Source organism: Enoplosus armatus, chromosome 9, assembly GCF_043641665.1.
Source record: "Enoplosus armatus isolate fEnoArm2 chromosome 9, fEnoArm2.hap1, whole genome shotgun sequence".
Taxonomy (NCBI): Eukaryota; Metazoa; Chordata; class Actinopteri; order Centrarchiformes; family Enoplosidae; genus Enoplosus; species Enoplosus armatus.
This window is the reverse complement of record NC_092188.1, coordinates 130,627-150,180: the sequence shown is the minus strand read 5'-3', so window position 1 is coordinate 150,180 and position 19,554 is coordinate 130,627. Positions and strand designations below refer to the sequence as shown.

Here is a 19,554-nt window from a genome sequence, read left to right as displayed (position 1 = left end):
CAGGGGGGTGGGAGGCTGTGAGGAGCGGGAGAGGGAGGGGGGAGTGGAATAGGTGAAGGTTGGAAGCAGACAGCAGAAGAGTCAGGTGAATCTGAAAAACAGATTCAGTTCGTTGGCCTGGTTCACACTGCCTTCAACTCCTCTGTTGTTGGTTGGCCTGATACCAGTGATGGTCCTCATTCCACTCCAGACCTCTCTAATGTTGTGTTCTGCTGGAGTTTCCACTCCAGCTTCCTCCGGTACCTCTCACCTACACACACACATCTGTACACTCAACCACATCTATGCAATCACACACACATATCTATACAAACACACACACGCACACACACTTCTATACAAACACACACACATCTATACAAGCACACACATCTATACACTCACACACACATTTATACAAACACACACACACACACACACACACACCCCTCTCTATACAATCACACACACATCTATACAAGCATACACACATCTATACACTCACACACATCTATACAATTACACACATACGCATCTATACAATCACAGAGTGATGTAGGTCCTCCTGTTGGGACAGTGCAGCAGAGAAGTGCTGTGACTGTTTGGGTTGGGAGGAAGAGAAATGGCCTCTGCTGCTGCTTCTTCACACAGACCACGAAGAAGAAGAATCCAGTTGAGGAGACATACTTTGTCAATCTTCTGAAACAAGCTGTGTCCCATTTTTTTTTTTACCCCTATCAGGTCAAATATGTCATAGTAAAAATGTCTAAAATGTCTTTTAGTTACCTTTCCAAACACAGCTGGCACATCTTGGTGTGGGTATCCCAGATCTGTGAAAACATGCCACTGATTGGTGGGGTGGGAACCTGATAGAACGTCATACTGGACGTCTTCAAGGCTCTCTGTGTTACAGCAGTTGTGTTCCTTTTTGCTGTCCGTAGTTTTGAGGCACCATTAGCCAGCATGTTAACAGAGCGACGGCGAACGGTCAGAAAACAGTACGAAGCTCTGCAGCAGAGGAGAGCCCTGCAGGACACAACCAATCCAACCAACATAAACCGGAAGGACACACCCAGCCCTCAACCCGACACCATCACTTCTGTCTTAGTGCTGCCGAGCCGGGTCTGCCCCGCTCTCCACCTGGACTATACTCAGAAACTGCAGCTACAGCAGCAGATACAGCAGGTACGTGACACAACCTCGCCTCAAACTGAACACTCTCTGAACTGAATGTTACTACATCACTCAGTCAGACATTACCTTCCCCTCAGCTGGGTTCTGTTCCAGGATGGGATGTAAGGACACCCCCTTCACATGTTGTTACCCACATCTACATCTGGTCAATCCAATATTTGTATTTTTCTCCTGTATGGTTCTCCTGTAAGTATTTCATATGTTTTCCTCTACTGATTCATATGGTGTCCTCTGGTTCTTAATAAAGTGGCCTTGAATGTTTCATATAGTGTCCCCTAGTGTTTTGTATATTGTTTTCAAGTGTTTTCTGTGGTGTCCTCTAATGTGCCGTACAGTATCCTGAAATGGATGATAGACTTTGTAGTTTTGTCATCAAATCTGCAGCCGTCTTGGACACTCAGGTGAAGAGAGGAGCAGCGCTGTCAGCTGATCACCACCTACAGGACAGAGAAGATGTGCAGTTAGTAACACCCATTAATGCGATGGAGAGGGAGAGGTGGAGCTCAGTGCAACATGGGAAGTCTCCCGGCAGTCGAGGCCTATAGAAGCATAACTAAAGGATGGCTCCACAGGAGAGGAGCTTCATAGCTGAAGGCTCTGCCATTCTACTTTTGGAGGAACCACAAGCAACCCTGCATTCTGGTAGCGCAGAGCTCTAGTGGGGTAATAGGGTACTATGAGCTCTTTAAGATATGATGGTGCTTGACCAGTAACAGCTTTGTAGGTAAGGATAAGGATTTTAAAGTCTATTCTGGGTTTTACAGGGAGCCAGTGCAGAGATGCTAATATGGGAGAAATATGATCTCTTTCCTGGTTCCTGTCAGTACACGTGCATTCTGGATCAACTGGAGAGTCTTAAGGGACTTGTTGGGACAGCCTGATAACAAGGAATTGCAATAATCCAGCCTAGATGTAACAAATGCATCTAGTTTTTCTGCATCTGTTTGAGACAGGATCTTCCTGATGTTTGCAATGTTACAGAGGTGAAAAAAGGCAGTCCTTGAAGTTTGTTTTACATGAGAGTTGAAAGACATGTCCTGATCAAAGATATCTCAGAGATTCCTCGTGGTGGCACTGGAGGCCAGGGCAATGCCATCCAGAGTAACTATATCTTCAGAGGTGTTTGGGGCCAAGTACACTAACTTCAGTTTTGTCTGAGTTGAACTTCAGCATAGTCAGCAGTGATGTGCACTCTGTATGAGACTGTGGTGGTTCAGAAGGACTTCATCCTGAAGGTGAGACTCTGTTCTAGTCCTCGGCTGTGGTACTCTCTGGGTAGTGACTGAAAAATGAGAAGCTGGATCCAAGTAGCTGAAATTAGTCTCCTTGGCAAGGTGCCTGAGCTCAACCCTAGAGAGGGGGTGAGTAACTCAGAGGGAAACAACTGTTCCTTCATGTGGGAGTCAGCTGAGGTTGCTCAACATCTGATCAGAATCCTCCTGGACTCCTCCCTTTGGAGGAGGGGATTCTGGGGGCGACTAGAACTCATCGGAGGATTCTTTATACCATCAGAACACACTCGGCACTGGGCGGCATGGTGGCACAGTGGTTAGCACTGTCGCACAGGAGGTAAAGCTGGTTAGAGCGGGTTGGGGCTGCCCCCGTCATGTCGAAGTGTCCTTGAGCAAGACACTGAACCCTAAGCTGCTCCTGATGGAGACCAGCACCTTGCACGGTAGCTCAGTCGCCATCGGTGTGTGAATGTGTGAGTGAATGGATGAATGAGACTTAGCTGTAAAGCGCTTTGGGAACCGTGAAGGTTGAAAATCGCTATATATGTGAGATCATTTACCATTTACTCGAGAATTATATATCAGACCTTGGAACACTGCTGAGCTGGAAGAGGACAGGTCTGGGCTACTTTGACTGCTGCCACTATGACCTGGATCAAGAACACAAGACCCTAACCCTAAGTAGCGGGAAATGGATGGATTGATGGATGTGTTTCATTTAGTGTTCTCTATAGTTGTATTTGTATGTCTTTGAACAGTGCCTCTTCATCTCCAACATGAACAAATACTGCAGCATTTCCAGGTGTAGTTCACCTGAAACAGTGTGACTGAAATGTTTCTCTCTCTCTCTCTCTCTCTCTCTCTCTCTCTCTCTCTCTCTCTCTCTCTCTCTCTCTCTCTCTCTCTCTCTCTCTCTCTCTCTCTCTCTCTCTCTCTCTCTCTCTCTCTCTCTCTCAGCATGTGCAGCTGCTGACTCAGGTTAACCTCCTGAGTCACCGTGTGGACGCCCTAAACCATGAAGCCTGCACCACTAAACACTACCTGGTCAGTCTGTAAACAAAACAAACACTACCTGGTGTGTCGGTAGATAACTCAGACACTACATGGTAGGGGTACACAAAATTCATGGTTCGGTATGTACCTCGTTTTGGGATCACAGTTCGGTACGTTTTCGCTACAGCAGGGAAAACAAAAATTTAGAAATTTACATTTTTTCGATTTATTTTGAAAAATGTAAATATTCAACAGTGGCTCATTGACCATAATTCTTGTAACCGTTAAGGCATTCAAATGCTTGCATTTCATCAATAAGAAAATAACATGCACATTGAAGGCACATTGTAGCGGGGCTCAAGCACTTTGACCAGATATTTAAATTCTTTGTTCTCTCTGACCGAGTACGATCACATATCTGCAGCAATAAACATTAGTCTCTTGTAGCATTAGTTATTACTTTGATCCGAGTCTGCAGTGAGAGGCTGTCTGAATGCTGTGAGGACGAGGACTCGCCTTGCAGTCTGGTTTTGTCTCGTTCCGCGAATCGACACATTCAGGTGATGCCTTCGTAATTGTCATGTTTGAAGCATTTCCACAGACAGACCCGACTTCAGTTGAACAATGTCGGCACACAGTTTCACACCAATCATTGTCCATTTTTGCTATAACTAACGGGAAACAGTAATTATCCCATACAGTGGATCTAAATGTCATGGGAGGATCCTCCAGCTCTAGTCTCTCGTTTGTTTCGACTAGTGTGCTACAATTGATAGACAACAACTGGTGTACTGCCAAAACAGTTAACCTTGCGCCAGTGAATTTCTCTCCCACACGTGCAAGTATTCAACATAAAAAGGCTATTTTGACAGTAGTTGTTTGGGTCACAGGGCGTACTCGGAACAGAGTCGCATTCTGAACCGAACGGTTTGGGCAGAATACACGTACTGTTACACCCCCACTACCTGGTCAGTCAGTAAACAATATCCTTTGCCTCCAGGAGGAGCTGCAGCGGTTTGCCAGCCGTCAGGAAGAGGTTTTTCTCCTCAGCAGTTTCAGAGTGTGTAACCTGCAGGGGGCGCTGGATCTCCTGCAGGAGGTGGTGAAGAGAGCAGAGCCTCCTCCTGCTCTACCTGCTTCTGCTGCCTCCAGACGCTGGCTCCCCCGGATGACTCCTGCTACTAACAGTAAGGGCAGAAGTTTTTAAATTTGTAATTATGTTTGGACTTTCCAGCAAGCGTTCTGTCAGCTTGTTGTGGTTCTGTGTAGGCCACGCCTTCCCTATGCTGCCCGTCGACACCGCCTGGCTGTTCGCCACCCGGCCCATCTTCCTTTACCCAGAACTACTTCCTACCTGCAGCCTGGATCCCGCCCTCCACACCCGACACCACCGGAGTGTTTACACTGCAGGAGAGGACGGGTAGATATACACAATATACAAAGATATACACACACACACACTATATTTGAATCCATCAGTTACAGTGAAAATCACTTCTCTTCCACATAGACAGGTTACCTGTTACAGGTGAGGTGTCACTCATACCCCTTTCAGACAGTCTGTGACTCGCATTGAATTAATTTATGTTTAGCCTTTTACAGCTGTCAGACTGTTCTGTCAGCAGGGACTTCAATGTAGTTTGGACACTTTACTGATTAACCAGATTTACACTGAACACACATTCACTCTGTCTTGCTGTCAGTTTGTCCCAGTGGACACTCACAGTACTGCAATTAAAAAATCCCCTGCAGCCCAAAAATCATTTTCCTCATACACCTCTATTATAAAATGAATGTATGTAAAACTGTTGACAGAATGCCTCCAACAGCAAACAAGCTCAGGTATTACTCTTAGTATTATGAATGTTTAACCTATGAAGGTCTTTCACAGAGCCTAGAAAAGACATTTTAAAGTGTGTGACGATGTAATGTCTATGGGCCCCACTGAGAAACACCTCTTAGCACAACACAGAAGCTAGAAAACTTCTTTGGCTCATGCTTCAGCGAGCAATTTTGTGACTGAATCCAGTACCAAATTCATGTAATATACTGACGGTTCAGTGTGGCGGTAATTATTTCCCATGATGCCTCTGTGCAGTTTGATCGTTCTGGGACTGAAGCACTTTGAGGGAACGATCCAGTCGGATCAGCTGATCAGCTCCCACTTGCTCTGTAAGACTCAATGGAACTTCAGGAAACACGTCAGAGAGATGAGCGGACCCAGAGCACCACACAACAACGTCATCAAGGTGATATCACTGTGACACCATCACACACACTGTCTGACATCGTCAGAGAACCTTTCAGCAGCTAAAATCATCTCCTCTTTCAGACATCTCTGTACTTCGACATGTAAAGTTAGACTCCGTGTTCTCGTCATGTTTTCAGACGTTCCTGATGCAACGAGTCGTCCCTCCGCTGCCGCTCGCCTGCAGCAGAGTTCAGCCAGGAGACCAACGCTCCCCAGTGGACAGAAACACCTCCAAAATGCCAAACTGGCTCAAGGTCTGACAGTCTAAACCAGATCCAGATCAGTGTGAAGCCAGCACAAACTGAAGTCACTGGTTTTATTTGTTAGTTTTACTTCATATTACAGGATTAGGGTTATATCAACATAAACTATGTATTTTTCATAATAAATATTCAAGTATTTTAATTGAAGGACAGTCATCCTGACCCTCACTGTAAATCAGTTCTGTAATCTTTATTTTAGGCGTTTGACTTGAAATTAGATTACCAATAATTGTTATATTCCGAGATCTGGTAAAGTGATTTCATGATCGTCCAATTTCATCATCAGTTTCATCATTTATTAGAGAATTCTGATGCTGTTTTATAACGTCTTAAAGAGACCAGATAATTTTTAGTAACCTATCACTAACATATTAACTGTTACTTACATTATAAGTAACCTGTCCCTAATAACTAACTTATCACGAACACAATATATATCACAAACATAGTAACTAACCCAACGAAACCATCACCAGCATCAGTCTGCATTGTGACATAACCCTCAGGTTGTTGATTGTGACTCTGGTTCTCTGATGGTTCCCACCTGCAGAACAGTCAGCTGATCATCCAGAAGACCCAACTGAACTCCACCAGTTACCCCCCCTTCCTCCCCCAAGGATGCAACCTTAGACTCCACCCTTACTGGATCAACAAGTCCCGTCCCCCTCCCCCCGCCCCCAGACGCCGCTTCACCTTGGCCCACAATGCATCTCTGCTGCCACTTGCCAAAGCACCGGCAGACAGACAGTTGGCCAGGCAGGTAGAGAGACAGGTAGGCATGCAGCCAATCAGCTACCTGTCCCTTCCCCCTCCAGGTATAACTTTACTCTCTGACTCCCCTGTTGTTTCAAGAGCCGTGGCTCTGCCTCCTGCCTGTGGGGCTGTCCAGTTGGCTGCTGTTCATACAGTCCCCACACACCCCGTGTGCACTAACATCATCCAGTCCTGCCTTCCTATCAGCCAGAGGACGCAGCAGAGCATTTCTAGGCAACAAGACAGTGGCCCCAGCCCCATCCCCCTCCCTTCCCTTACCATCCCTGACACTACAAATCCCATAATACCTTGCTCAGCTGCCGCTGTGAAACCGGGGTACTTCCTCCTCCAGATGATGTGGACTCCACCCACCGTCACCTCCCAGCATGCTCAGGGGCAACAGCTCCACAGACCAATCAAAGAAGAGCAGGAGGAGATGGCGCAGACGTCCACAAAGTCGCGCCCTCCACTGGAGGAGGAGGAAAGTTCAGCTTCAACGCCAACACTGAGCCCGCTGTCGTCCTGTGCAGGAGAGGAGGAGGAAGAGGAGAACTGGACTGCTCCGGGTGTGGTCAGTTTGAACGGGGAAGAAAACATTGGTGGAGAGGAGGAAGAAGGGAGAGAGGGAGGAGGTGCAGGAGGAGGTGGAGAGGAGGATGCAGGTGGGGGAGGAGAGGGGGAGCAGGGAGGAGAGGGGGAAGATGAGGATGAGGGACAGAGGGAGGACAGGGGAGGAGAGAGGGAGGAGGATGGAGAGAAGGATAAGGATGAAGATCAGGACCAGCAGGGCGAGGAGGAGGAGGAGGAGGACTTTGATGACCTCACACAGGATGAAGACGAGGAGGAAGTGATGTCATCAGCGTCGGAGGAGTCGGTGCTGTCTGTTCCAGAGTTACAGGTAAATAAGAAGTCACATCTGTCATCTGATCTATCAGAGATAGATCCCACTGGTTTCCATGTTCAGACTTCCACCAACACCAGTTCAGACTGACCTGCAGATCATAGGTCAGTGTTTGACCTACAGAGGCCAAGTGATGGCTGACCTTTGACCTTTTGACCTTTTTAGGAAACCATGAAGCAGCTGACGTGGCTGGCGGCAGAGCGTCGGCTCTGTGCAGACGGAGACTCTGAGGAGGATCACTCTCCGACCTCCCCAGGTTCTCAGGAGGAGGAGGAGGAGGAGGAGGAAGAGGAGGGGCCTAAAGGGGAGCGGTCAGGAGAGGGGAGGAGCAGTAAGGCAGGAAGAGACGAGGAGACACTGTCAGGAGAGGGGACGCCCAGAGGAGGAGGCAGGTGTCCCGGAAGAGGAAGAGGTCAGAGCTGTCTCTGATAGATCAGATGTTTAAATTCCTCTGGGTTTTTTTCTTTATTTCTGCACTAGAAGCCTCCTGATGCCGCTTTTTGTCTTCACTGTCTCTGTAGGTCGAAGCCGACCTCTTCGTGGTCTGAGGAGAAGTCGTCAGGAGCGCCACAGTAAAGACGCTGCTAAGCTGTTACTGCTGTACGATGAAAACATCCTGGACAACGACCCGCACAGAGAGAGCAAAGACGTGGCATTCGCTCAGAGTTACCTCAGTAGGGTGAGACGACTTTACTGATGTGAGGTTACAGAGCTGAGAGTGATGTTTCTGAATCTGCTGGTTTTAAGCTTGCTTCATACTTTCGGCGTGTCCACGAGGGTCCGTGGGGGTACGTGTGGCGTAAATGTTGTCATCTGACAATGACTGTCCTATGAGGACGTCTGCGTGCAGCCCAAAATTTGTGACCGTGCGGAAGGGTTAGCTAGCGCACCGATTGTTACTGGGGATGCTTCTCCTCATCAATGCTTCTCATCTCTTGTACGGTATTCAGAATCAGAAATACTTTATTGATCCCCGGGGGGATAAGATATAAAAAAAAAAAAAAAATACACATTTATAATATTGAACTGAAAAATAAAAGTAAAAAATATATACAATAACAATGTGTGTGTGTGTGTGTGTGTGTATATATATATATATATATATATATATATATATATATATATATATATATATATATATATATATATATATATACACACACTCAACATACATACATACATGCATACATACATACATGTATATACATGTGTATGTACGTATGTGTGTTTATATATATGTGTGTGTATATGTATATATATATAGATGTATGTGTGTGTGTGTGTGTGTGTGTGTGTGTGTGTGTGTGTATATATGTTGCACTGGTAAATTTAAAGAATAAATAATGAGGTAGTATATGACAGGTGAAATAAGTCCAGAATCAGTCTGTTTATTCTGAGTGTCTGACACTCAGAGGGAGGAGTTGAACAGTTTGATGGCCACAGGCACTCTGTTCTTGATTTAGGTGGAATGAGTCTCCCACTGAAGGTGCTCTTGTGCCTGACCCGTACATTATGGAGAGGATGTGAGACATTGTCCAAGATGACCCGTAGCTTGGACAGCATCCTCCTCTCTGCCACCACCGTCAGAGAGTCCAGCTCCACCCCCACAACGTCACTGGCCTTGCAGATCAGTTTATTGAGTCTATTGGAGCCTGCCACCCTCAGCCTGCTGCCCCAGCATGCAACAGCATAGAGGATAGCACTGGCCACCACAGACTCATAGAACATCCTCAGCATAGTCCGGCAGATGTTGAAGGACCTCAGCCGCCTGAGAAAATAGAGACGGCTCTGGCCCTTCTTGTGAAGGGCATTAGTGTTCACCGCCCAGTCCAGTTTATTGTCAATGTGAACTCCCTGGTACTTGTAGTCCTCCACAATGTCCACACTGACTCCCTGGATGGAAACAGGGGTCATCGACGCCTTGGTCCTCCTCAGATCCACAGTCAGCTCCTTTGTCTTTGTCACGTTGAGCTGCAGATGGTTCTGCTCGCACCATGTGACAAAGTTGTCCACAGCAGCCCTGTACTCCTCCTCATCACCCTTGCTGATACATCCAACTATTGCTGAGTCGTCAGAAAACTTCTGAAGGTGGCAGGTCTCTGTGCAGTAGCTGAAGTCTGTGGTGTAGAAGGTCAAGAGGAAGGGAGCGAGGACAGTCCCCTGCGGGGCCCCGGTGCTGCTGACCACTCTGTCTGACACAGTATTGTAAGCGCACATACTGTGGTCTGCCAGTCTGGTAGTTGACAATCCAGGACACGAGGGGGGCATCCACCTGCATCTCCGTCAGCTTCTCACCCAGTAGAGCCGGACGGATGGTGTTGAACGCACTGGAGAAGTCAAAAAACATGACTCTCACAGTGCTTGCCGGCTTATCCAGGTGGGCGTAGACACGGTTGAGCAGGTAGATGATGGCATCCTCAACTCCAAGTCGGAATGGAGAACTGAAGGGGGTCCAAGTGTGGCTTGACCATGGGGCGGAGCTGCTCCAGGGTCTCTCCAGGGTCTTCATGATGTGGGAGGTCAGTGCCACGGGTCTGTAGTCCCTTGAGCCTCTGGGACGCAGGACCCTCTGAAGACTCAGGCTCATGTTAAAGACATGGTGAAGTACTCCACATCCCATCTCTGTTCTCATGAAGCGGTCGCAATTCAATTCAATTCAGTTTTATTTATATAGCGCCAAATCACAACAAAAGTCATCGCATGACACTTTACAAATAGAGCAGGTCTAGACCGACTCTTTATAATGTTATTACAGAGACCCAACAGTTCCCACCATGAGCAAGCACTTTGGCGACAGTGGCAAGGAAAAACTTCCTTTTAAGAGGCAGAAACCTCGAGCAGAACCAGACTCTAGGTGGGCGGTCATCTGCTTTGACCGGTTTGGTTTGAGAGAGAGAGAGAGAGAGAGAGAGAGGGAGAGAGACAGATAGACAGACAGAAAGACTTTCTCATAGTGAGAGACAGACGTAGATAGACAGACAGACAGACAGACAGAGATGTATGGCAGCACTAGCAGTAGAAATTGCAGCTATAATTATAATAATAATGGAAATATGACTGATAATAGTAGTTACATCTGTAATAATAGCTGAGATTAATAATAGCAATAACAGCTTTAATAGTAACAGAACTACGACTAAACATAATAACTGTAGTGATGAGAGTCAGGCAGGCCCTTGGCAGCAGCACCCAGGCGCACTGGGACCACGATCCACAGGAACCTGCGAGACGACAAAGCACAAAGAAACTCCGGAGAAGATATGAAGTTAGTAACATGCATTGGAGGGTGATGAATGTGCAAAGATGAAGAGGGAGAGGATGAAAGCTCAGTGCATCATAGGAAGTCCCCCAGTAGTCTAGGCCTATAGCAGCATAACTAGGGGCTGGTCCAGGCAGGCCTGAGCCAGCCCTAACTAAAAGCGTTATCAAAAAGCAAAGTTTTAAGCCTACTCTTAAAAGTAGAGAGTGTGTCTGCTTCCCGGACCCAAACTAGGAGCCGATTCCACAGGAGAGGAGCTTGATAGCTGAAAGCTCTGGCTCCTGTTCTGCTTTTGGAGACTCTAGGAACCACAAGCAACCCTGCATTCTGGGAGCGCAGTGCTCTAGTGGGGTAATAGGGTACTATGAGGTCTTTAAGATATGATGGTGCCTGACCAGTAAGAGCTTCGTAAGTCAGGAGAAGGAATTTAAACTCTGTTCTAGATTTTACAGGGAGCCAGTGCAGTGAAGCTAACACAGGAGAAATATGATCTCTTTTCCTGGTTCTTGTCAGTACACGTGCCGCAGCATTCTGGATCAGCTGGAGAGTCCTCAGGGACTTACTGGGACAGCCTGATAATAAGGAATTGCAATAATCCAGCCTAGACGTGACAAATGCATGGACTAATTTTTCTGCATCTGTTTGAGACAGGATCTTCCTGATTTTTGCAATGTTACGGAGGTGAAAGAAGGCAGTCCTTGAAGTTTGTTTTACGTGGGAGTTAAAGGATCAAAGACAACTCCGAGATTCCTCACAGTGGCACTGGAGGCCAGGGCAATGCCATCTAGGGTAACAATATCCTTAGATACTGTGTTTCTGAGGTGTTCAGGGCCAAGAACAATAACTTCTGTCTTGTCCGAGTTCAACATCAGATAATTTCAGGTCATCCAGGTCTTTATGTCCTTAAGGCATGCTTGGAGCTTGGCTAACTGATGAGGTTCTTCTGGCTTGATCGATAAATATAGCTGGGTATCATCCGCATAGCAATGAAAATGTATGGAGTGTTTTCTAATGATATGTCCTAAAGGAAGCATATACAGTGCTGTGAAAAAGTATTTGCCCCCTTCCTGATTTCTTATATTTTTGCATATTTGTCACACTTAAATGTTTCAGATCATCAAAGACATTTTAATATTAGACAAAGATAACCTGAGTAAATACAAAATGCAGTTTTTAAATGATGATTTCATTTTATTAAGGGAAAAAAGCTATCCAAACCTACCTAGCCCTATGTGAAAAACGAATTGCCCCCCCCCCCTTGTTAAATCATGAATTAACTGTGATTAACCACATTTTTTGGAAAGCTGAGTTCAATTTCACTAGCCACACCCAGGCCTGATTACTGCCAGACCTGTTGAATCAAGAAATCACTTAAATAGAACCTGTCTGACAAAATGAAGTAGGCTGAAAGATCTCAAAAAGCAAAACATCATGCCGAGGTCTAAAGAAATTCAAGAACAGATGAGAAACAAAGTCATTGACATCTATCAGTCTAGGAAGGGTTACAAAGCCATTTCTAAGGCTTTGGGACTCCAGCGAACCACGGTGAGAGCCATTATTCACAAATGGAGAAAACTTGGAACAGTGGTGAACCTTCCCAGGGGTGGCCAGCCTACCAAAATTACTCCAAGAGCGCATCGACGATTCATCCAGGAGGTCACAAAAGAACCAAGAACAACATCTAAAGAACTGCAGGCCTCACTTGCCTCAGTTAAGGTCAGTGTCCATGATTCAACAATAAGAAAGAGACTGGGCAAAAATGGCATCCATGGGAGAGCTCCAAGGCGAAAACCATTGCTGACCAAAAAGAACACAAAGGCTCGTCTCACATTTGCCAAAAAACATCTTGATGATCCCCAAGACTTTTGAGAAAATATTCTGTGGACTGACGAGACAAAAGTTGAACTTTCTGGAAGGTGTGCGTCTCGTTACATCTGGCGTAAAACTAACACAGCATTTCATAAAAAGAACATCATACCAACAGTCAAACGTGGTGGTGGTAGTGTGATGGTCTGGGGCTGTTTTGCTGCTTCAGGACCTGGACGACTTGCCATAATTGATGGAACCATGAATTCTGCTCTCTACCAGAAAATCCTGAAGGAGAATATCCGGCCATCAGTTCGAGACCTCAAGCTCAAGCGCACTTGGGTTATGCAGCAGGACAATGCTCTGAAACACACCAGCAAGTCCACCTCTGAACGGCTTAAAAAAAACAAAATGATGGTTTAGAAGTGGCCTAGTCAAAGTCCGGACTTAAATCCAATTGAGATGCTGTGGCATGACCTTAAACAGGCCGTTCATGCTCGAAAACCCTCCAATGTGGCTGAATTAAAACAATTCTGCAAAGAAGAGCAGGCCAAAATTCCTCCACAGCGATGTAAATGACTCATTGCCAGTTATTGCAAACGCTTGATTGTAGTTGTTGCCGCCAAGGGTGGAGTGGATTCATTCAGGCTGACATACTCTTCATGACACAGCCAGGTTTCTGTCAGGCACAGTAGATCAATATGATTATCTGATATTAGCTTGTTTACTAATACAGCTTTAAATGACAGAGATCTGATGTTTAACAGTCCACACTTCATTTTCCTATTGTTTTGGCCTATAGCAGTAGTGGTCTTAATTTTTATTAAGTTTTTATTAACGACGACTCCTGTTTATTTTTGATTGAATTAATTTAAGTGGTCGGGGGGCAGACACAGTCATTATGGGGTTTTGGGTGGGTAACTGCTCTAATGGAAGCGCAGGGAAGCGTGTAGGACTGCGACTCTGCCTCCTGGTCTGGACTCTGGGTTGTCACGGTTTTGGTTCACTAATAAAGTCGGTCAGATTTCTAGATATGAGAGCCGCTCCATCCAAAGTGGGATGAATGCTGTCTCTCCTCATCAGACCAGGTCTCTTCCAGAAAGTCCGCCAATTATCTACGAAGCCCACATCGTTTGCTGGACACCACCTTGTCAGCCAGCGGTTGAAGGATGACATGCGGCTAAACACATCATCACTGGTCAGATTGGGTAAGGGCCCAGAGAAAACTACGGAGTCCGACATAGGTTTTTCAAACGCACATTGTAACTTCTCTCCTTGCTTCTTCTTCTTCATTTTCATGGCGGTTGGTTAGTTATGCTGCATTACTGCCACACACGGGAATTTTACATGTGTGTAACGCCAGACCGACATGGACCCTCAATTGTACTATGAATAGAAACGCGTGTGTGTCCACACAACCGATACCAGTCTGCAGCTGTCCGCGGATATCGAATGCTGAAAGTCTTCACTGGGAGATATTCAAAGGTTGCATTCACACTGAATGAAAATCAGCCCGTCACTCCTCTGTTGTTTGAGTTTGTATGTGTGAAGGGGGGTTCAGGCATCTACAGTCTGTTTAGTTATTTCTCAATGAAATTAGAATCAGAAATACTTCATTGATCGCGGGGGGGAATGTCTCATCCTCTTCAAAGAGAGGTGTTTCTGATGCAACAGGAACAGCAGCCTCAGAGACATTAAAACAGGACCTGGTGAGGTATCTGCAGGTGACTGTTACTGTGTGTTTCCAGGTGCGTGAGGCGCTGCAGGACGTACCTGGGCAGGTGGAGGAGTTTGTGTCTCTGCTGAATGAGTTTGAGCAGGTGGGAGAAGGACAGGAAGTGATATTGTTGTTCAGGAAGCTGTGCTGCATCCTGGGAGACCGGACAGACCTCCTTCGAGACTTTGCTGCATTCCTGCATCCTGAGCAGGCGCTGCTGTGTGGACTGGTGAGTAGCACTGCAGGCTCACGTGTGTATCACTGCAGGCTCACGTGTGTATCACTGCAGGGTCACGTGTGTATCACTGCAGGGTCACATATGTATCACTGCAGGGTCACGTGTGTATCACTGCAGGGTCACATATGTATCACTGCAGGGTCACATATGTGTCACTGCAGGTGTTCGTATGTAGTTCACAGTCACTGGTTTAAACTGCTGAAATGTTTCCTGTGGTAAGTTTACATTTCAGGTGTTTCACAGACTGATTATTTGTGAATTCAGTGAATAAGAGAAGAGTGTTGATGTTTTCATCACAAACCTTTGTATTTCTGTGTTTTTTGTATAAATGTTGATGTAACTCTGTCCTGACTGCAGTTTGAGGAGCAGCAGGCGTTTGAACGCAGCCGTCGTTTCCTGCGACAGTTAGAGATCAGTTTTGGAGATAATCCGTCACATTATCAGAAGATCATCAAAGCTCTGCAGACCGGTCCAGACCTGAGTCCAACCAGCATCCACGAGGTACGCCAGCTGTACAAAGTGCCAGTTTGACCACAACCAATAACAACTGCACAGAAACCAGTTTAACCTTTATTTAAGGCCCAAACTTTTTTCCACTCCATATTTGAAACAAATGTTCTATCAATGATCACATACAAACAACAGAATGATCATTTTACGGGTTTTGGTACAAGTACATTAAATTAATACAGGAGATCCCACCCTAATGGCCGGGCCGCACATCCTGCGCGAGTGGCGCGTGAGCAGCTACCTCGCTGAACTGCTGTCTCTCGCAGACGTTGTTTCCACACACAGCGTTGCTGCTGTGGCGCTGGTGCTGCCAGTCCAATCTTTCTACATTGACTTTGTCTTTGATAATGGCCATCAATAATGGAATGTTTCATTTCATTCTATTAGGATTAGGGTTAGGTTCTATTTAATATTTATTTAGTTTAGACAGAAAAAGGTTAAGAGGTGTGTACATAATTGTAAGTGTTGAGTTTAAAAAGAAGTTTCTGGTATTGAATGTAAATAAATACAGGCTGAAAAGACAGGGCTCATGTTGGAGCCCACAGCTAACTGTCTGAGGAAACAGTGTCAGACTTTGAAAACCCCTTGTTATCAGATGTTTGTTTATCATGAAGTTATTGATCAATTTGTCTCTAATAACTTGAATATGACATCTGGGGTTAGGGGTTATTGAAAGTAAAATTCATGTGTTTCAGCTAAAAGCTCAGATGGCCACACTGCTAAAAGGCCACACCCATCTACAAGCTGAATTCTGGGTATTTTTTGACGAGCTCCGACCACATCCGGCCCGTCCAGGTCAGTTCGAAGAAGCTCATTGGCCAGAGGACGGAGGGGGTGGGTCAGATGGTGTGGAGGGTGTTGGACACTTGTTAGGAGGCGGAGCCAGTAGCGGCTTTGAGGAAGTGACTCTCCCAGAGCTTGAAGAGGAAGAGGAGGGGCATAAGATACAACCAATGACAAGCCGGCGCCAGAGGAGGAAGATGGACTCCCACAGAAACTACAAGGTCTGAAAACACACATGTAGGGTATCATGCGTGGACTTCTTCTCACACTGGTTCCCTTCAATAAACTTGAATTTGTTCTGACGCCATTTGATATTTTTCCAGGACTGTGATTGGTCAGATAAAGACTGGCCTTGCCTCTGTCAGGATGCAAAGATCCGCAGACACAGGAGGAAAGTATGCTCTCGCTGCCATGGCAACAAGGTCTGTCCTCCATGTTTCATCAGGTGTGAATAAGTGACCGGTACAAAGGTTTATATACACCTGACACACATGACTCACCAGTTCATATCTCCTCCAGACCTCAGGGGGCGTGTCCAGAGCCATGAAGAGTCTGGATCCTCTGTACACTCACATAAGCTCCACCCACGACGAACCAGGTGACAAAGACCTGGACCTGAAAGGGGACGACGACAGTCTGCAATTAGGTGTGGAACAGGATTATGTGTCCATGGTTCTAATTAACAGGTGTTAAAGGTGTTTTTATTTTTCCGTATAACTTTATTGTTTCTGTTATCAGATCGAAGCATTGCGTCATGGGAAGGCTCATTCCCTCTGATTGATGAGAAAGAGGAGGAGGAGGAGCTGGATGATGAGGACGATGATGAAGGTGAAGAGGAAAGGAAGAACAGTGAGAAGGAGCAGAGCCCGGTGGTGAAGAGGAGCAGGAGAGAGGAGGCGCTGCAAACCCCCACTACCTCGTCTATTTCCTTAATTACCCCCATCACTTCCTCTACCTCTATTACCTCCTCAAACCCCTCCACCTCCTCCATGATCTCCTCTATTATCTCCTCCTCTATTACCCCTATCACCTCCTCCATGATCTCCCATACCTCTATTTCCACCTCTTCTACCACTTCCTCCATCATCACTTCAACCTCAGTTACCTCCTCCCTCTCCTCCTCTCCCTCTTTTTGCACCTCCTCTTTCACATCCATCACCTTCTCCTCAACCTCTCCCACTATCTCCTCTTCCACCATGACCTCCTCCACTTCCTCCTTCTCTCCGTCTGTCTGCACCTCCTCCTCCTCCTCTGCTCCTCGGCCCAGTCCGCCTCCTGACCTTCCTGTTTGTGCTAAGAACATTTCTCTGACAGCGAGCGGAGAGAAGGTCATCCTCTGGACCAGGTACACCTTTTGCGTCATCTCCTGTCTGCTCCTACTCCTTAGGTCACCTTTCTCCTCCTCTGTGAGGAGCAGCAGGGGGACAGATTGTATTTAACCCTGTTGTTGTTTTTCAGAGAAGCAGATCGAGTCATTTTGACGACATGTCAGCAGGAAGGAGCCAATCAGAACACATTCCAAGCCATCTCTACACTGCTTGGCAACAAGACTCCCAGTGAGGTGATTGGCTGTTCAGACTTCTGTTGGGGATTTTTCACTCATTATCAGTATTAACGAGCAGAATACGTTTTTTGATTATTCTGACTGACAGGGCAGTAAACAGTCAGTAACTCTTCCTTGTATCCCCAGGTCTCTCGCCGGTTTCGGGATTTGATGAGTTTGTTTCGGACAGCGGCTCGTCAAACCAGCTCTGAGGACGAGGCTCCGTCCACTAATCCAACACCAGCCAATGAGGAAGAGGACTGATATTACCAATCAGAGCCACAGGTTCAGCAGCAGACAAAATTAAGTTTGTTTCATATTCCCAGGACTTTTATAGTTCATTGAAGATGCGTTTACTATACATGAAAAAAACTGTAAATATGAAAACTTCAGATTATTTAATGTTTTTGTAAATATGCAAGGTGGGTTTTTTTTTTTTTACAATAAAACATTTTTTTCATCAAAGCCTGTCTGCTGTCCTGGATCAGACCAATTCAGTCCAGTTCAGACCCATTTAGACCAGCTATGAAACACGTTCAGCATACCCAGGGTATGTTTTCGTTATGTGACTTCACTGGGCCAAACATCCGCGATCCCGCTGAGCTCTCACACAACGCTAGCTATCGAGTCAGTGAGTCAAGCCAGGGTTTCACAATCCAGCCACAAGCATGTGCACATGAAAGCGGCAGGGTTTGCATCTGACCAATCACAAACATAGACACGTCTACTGGCAACAGACCGGCATATTTTACAACCAAATAGCAAATTTTACTATTAGACAAAGAAGCAGAAGTTAAATACATCATCCAGGCTGAAAGCAGCACAGCTGCAGCTGCAAACAATCCCCACTGTGTGACTGAAGGCTTCTAATATTGCCCCATCATGAGGGCCCGAGGAGATCTGACTGTCATTACATTTGTGTGTTCATGTGTTGTGAGATGTATTCGTATGGCGTGTTTGACAGTTTTTGTCTTATTCTGTCAGCTGCAGCCCCAGAGTTTCAAACAGAGCAAATAAAACATACACTACTCACAAAAAGTTAGGGATATTCGGCTTTTGGATGAAATTTCAGAATGCACCTAAAATGCACTATAACCTTTACAGGTGAACTTAATTTGACCATCTCTAAACTTTTGAATGCACGTCCAACTGTGCAATGTTTCAGTACTTGCATAACATGCTGTTCTCTAACAAGGTGATTAACTGCAAAAATCACAAGTGTCTGATCCATGAATCGACCACTAAATGTTCTGGTTCAATGACAATTTGTATTTATACAGTCGTCTTCATCATGCAGTTCACATTCTGACATCATGAGACCAAGACGACACCTAACAATCGATCAACAGTACCTGGCCATTGCGAGGTTTCAAACGGGATGTTCTCAGATGGAAGTTGCCACTGAGCTTAGAGTGTTACAGAGTGTCATCAGCAGGTTGCAACAGAGACACAGAGAGACTGGAAGAGTCACAGAAAGGCATAGAAGTGGACGTCCTTTGGCCACATCCCATGCTGATGACCGCTTCATTGTGAACAGTGCCCTGCGGAACCGGATGGTTAATGCCACTCAACTCTAGGCACGTTTAAGGGAGGTGAGGGCACCGAAGTGTCACGTCAGACCATTCGAAACCGCTTACATCAGCATGGTCTGCGTGCTAGACGACCTGCAATGGTACCTGACCACACCACCAGGCACAGGCGTCATCGTCTTGCATGGGCCAGGGAGCATTTGCGCTGGACGAGGAACCAGTGGGCCTCAGTGCTGTTCTCTGATGACAGTCGATTCACATTGAGCAGAAATGATGGCCACCAACACTGTTGGAGACGTCAAGGAGAATGCTATGCATCAGCCACTGTTGTGACCAGACGAGCCTTTGGAGGTGGTGGTGTTACAGTCTGGGCAGGTGTGTCTAGTCAATACAGAACTGCCCTACACCTTGTGAATGGTACCGTGACAAGCCGATACTACCTGAATAACGTCATTAATCCAGTCATTGTGCCTCTGCATGAGCAACACAGGCCTGATTTCATCTTCATGGACGACAATGCCCCAGCTCATCGAGGTCGCATCATCAGGGAACGGCTGCTGGAGGCTGGGGTACCTCAAATGGAGTGGCCTACACTTTCTCCAG

General features: G+C 46.3%; 1 protein-coding gene across 1 annotated transcript in view; it reads left to right on the top strand.

Annotated features, from left to right (window-relative positions):
• The window catches only part of gon4lb (gon-4 like b), a 30,581-nt gene extending 12,699 nt beyond the window's left edge, over positions 1-17,882 (top strand). The window contains exons 14-30 of the mRNA XM_070911321.1: positions 921-1,164; positions 3,363-3,449; positions 4,399-4,585; positions 4,668-4,818; positions 5,497-5,647; positions 5,787-5,903; positions 6,463-7,563; positions 7,732-7,978; positions 8,088-8,245; positions 14,380-14,577; positions 14,944-15,087; positions 15,792-16,100; positions 16,203-16,301; positions 16,399-16,525; positions 16,618-17,224; positions 17,338-17,440; positions 17,570-17,882. Coding sequence (XP_070767422.1) covers positions 921-1,164; positions 3,363-3,449; positions 4,399-4,585; positions 4,668-4,818; positions 5,497-5,647; positions 5,787-5,903; positions 6,463-7,563; positions 7,732-7,978; positions 8,088-8,245; positions 14,380-14,577; positions 14,944-15,087; positions 15,792-16,100; positions 16,203-16,301; positions 16,399-16,525; positions 16,618-17,224; positions 17,338-17,440; positions 17,570-17,686 — 4,147 coding nt within the window. The 3' untranslated portion in view covers positions 17,687-17,882. The remainder of the gene's footprint in view (positions 1-920; positions 1,165-3,362; positions 3,450-4,398; positions 4,586-4,667; positions 4,819-5,496; positions 5,648-5,786; positions 5,904-6,462; positions 7,564-7,731; positions 7,979-8,087; positions 8,246-14,379; positions 14,578-14,943; positions 15,088-15,791; positions 16,101-16,202; positions 16,302-16,398; positions 16,526-16,617; positions 17,225-17,337; positions 17,441-17,569) is intronic.
• Positions 17,883-19,554: the final 1,672 nt, after the last annotated feature.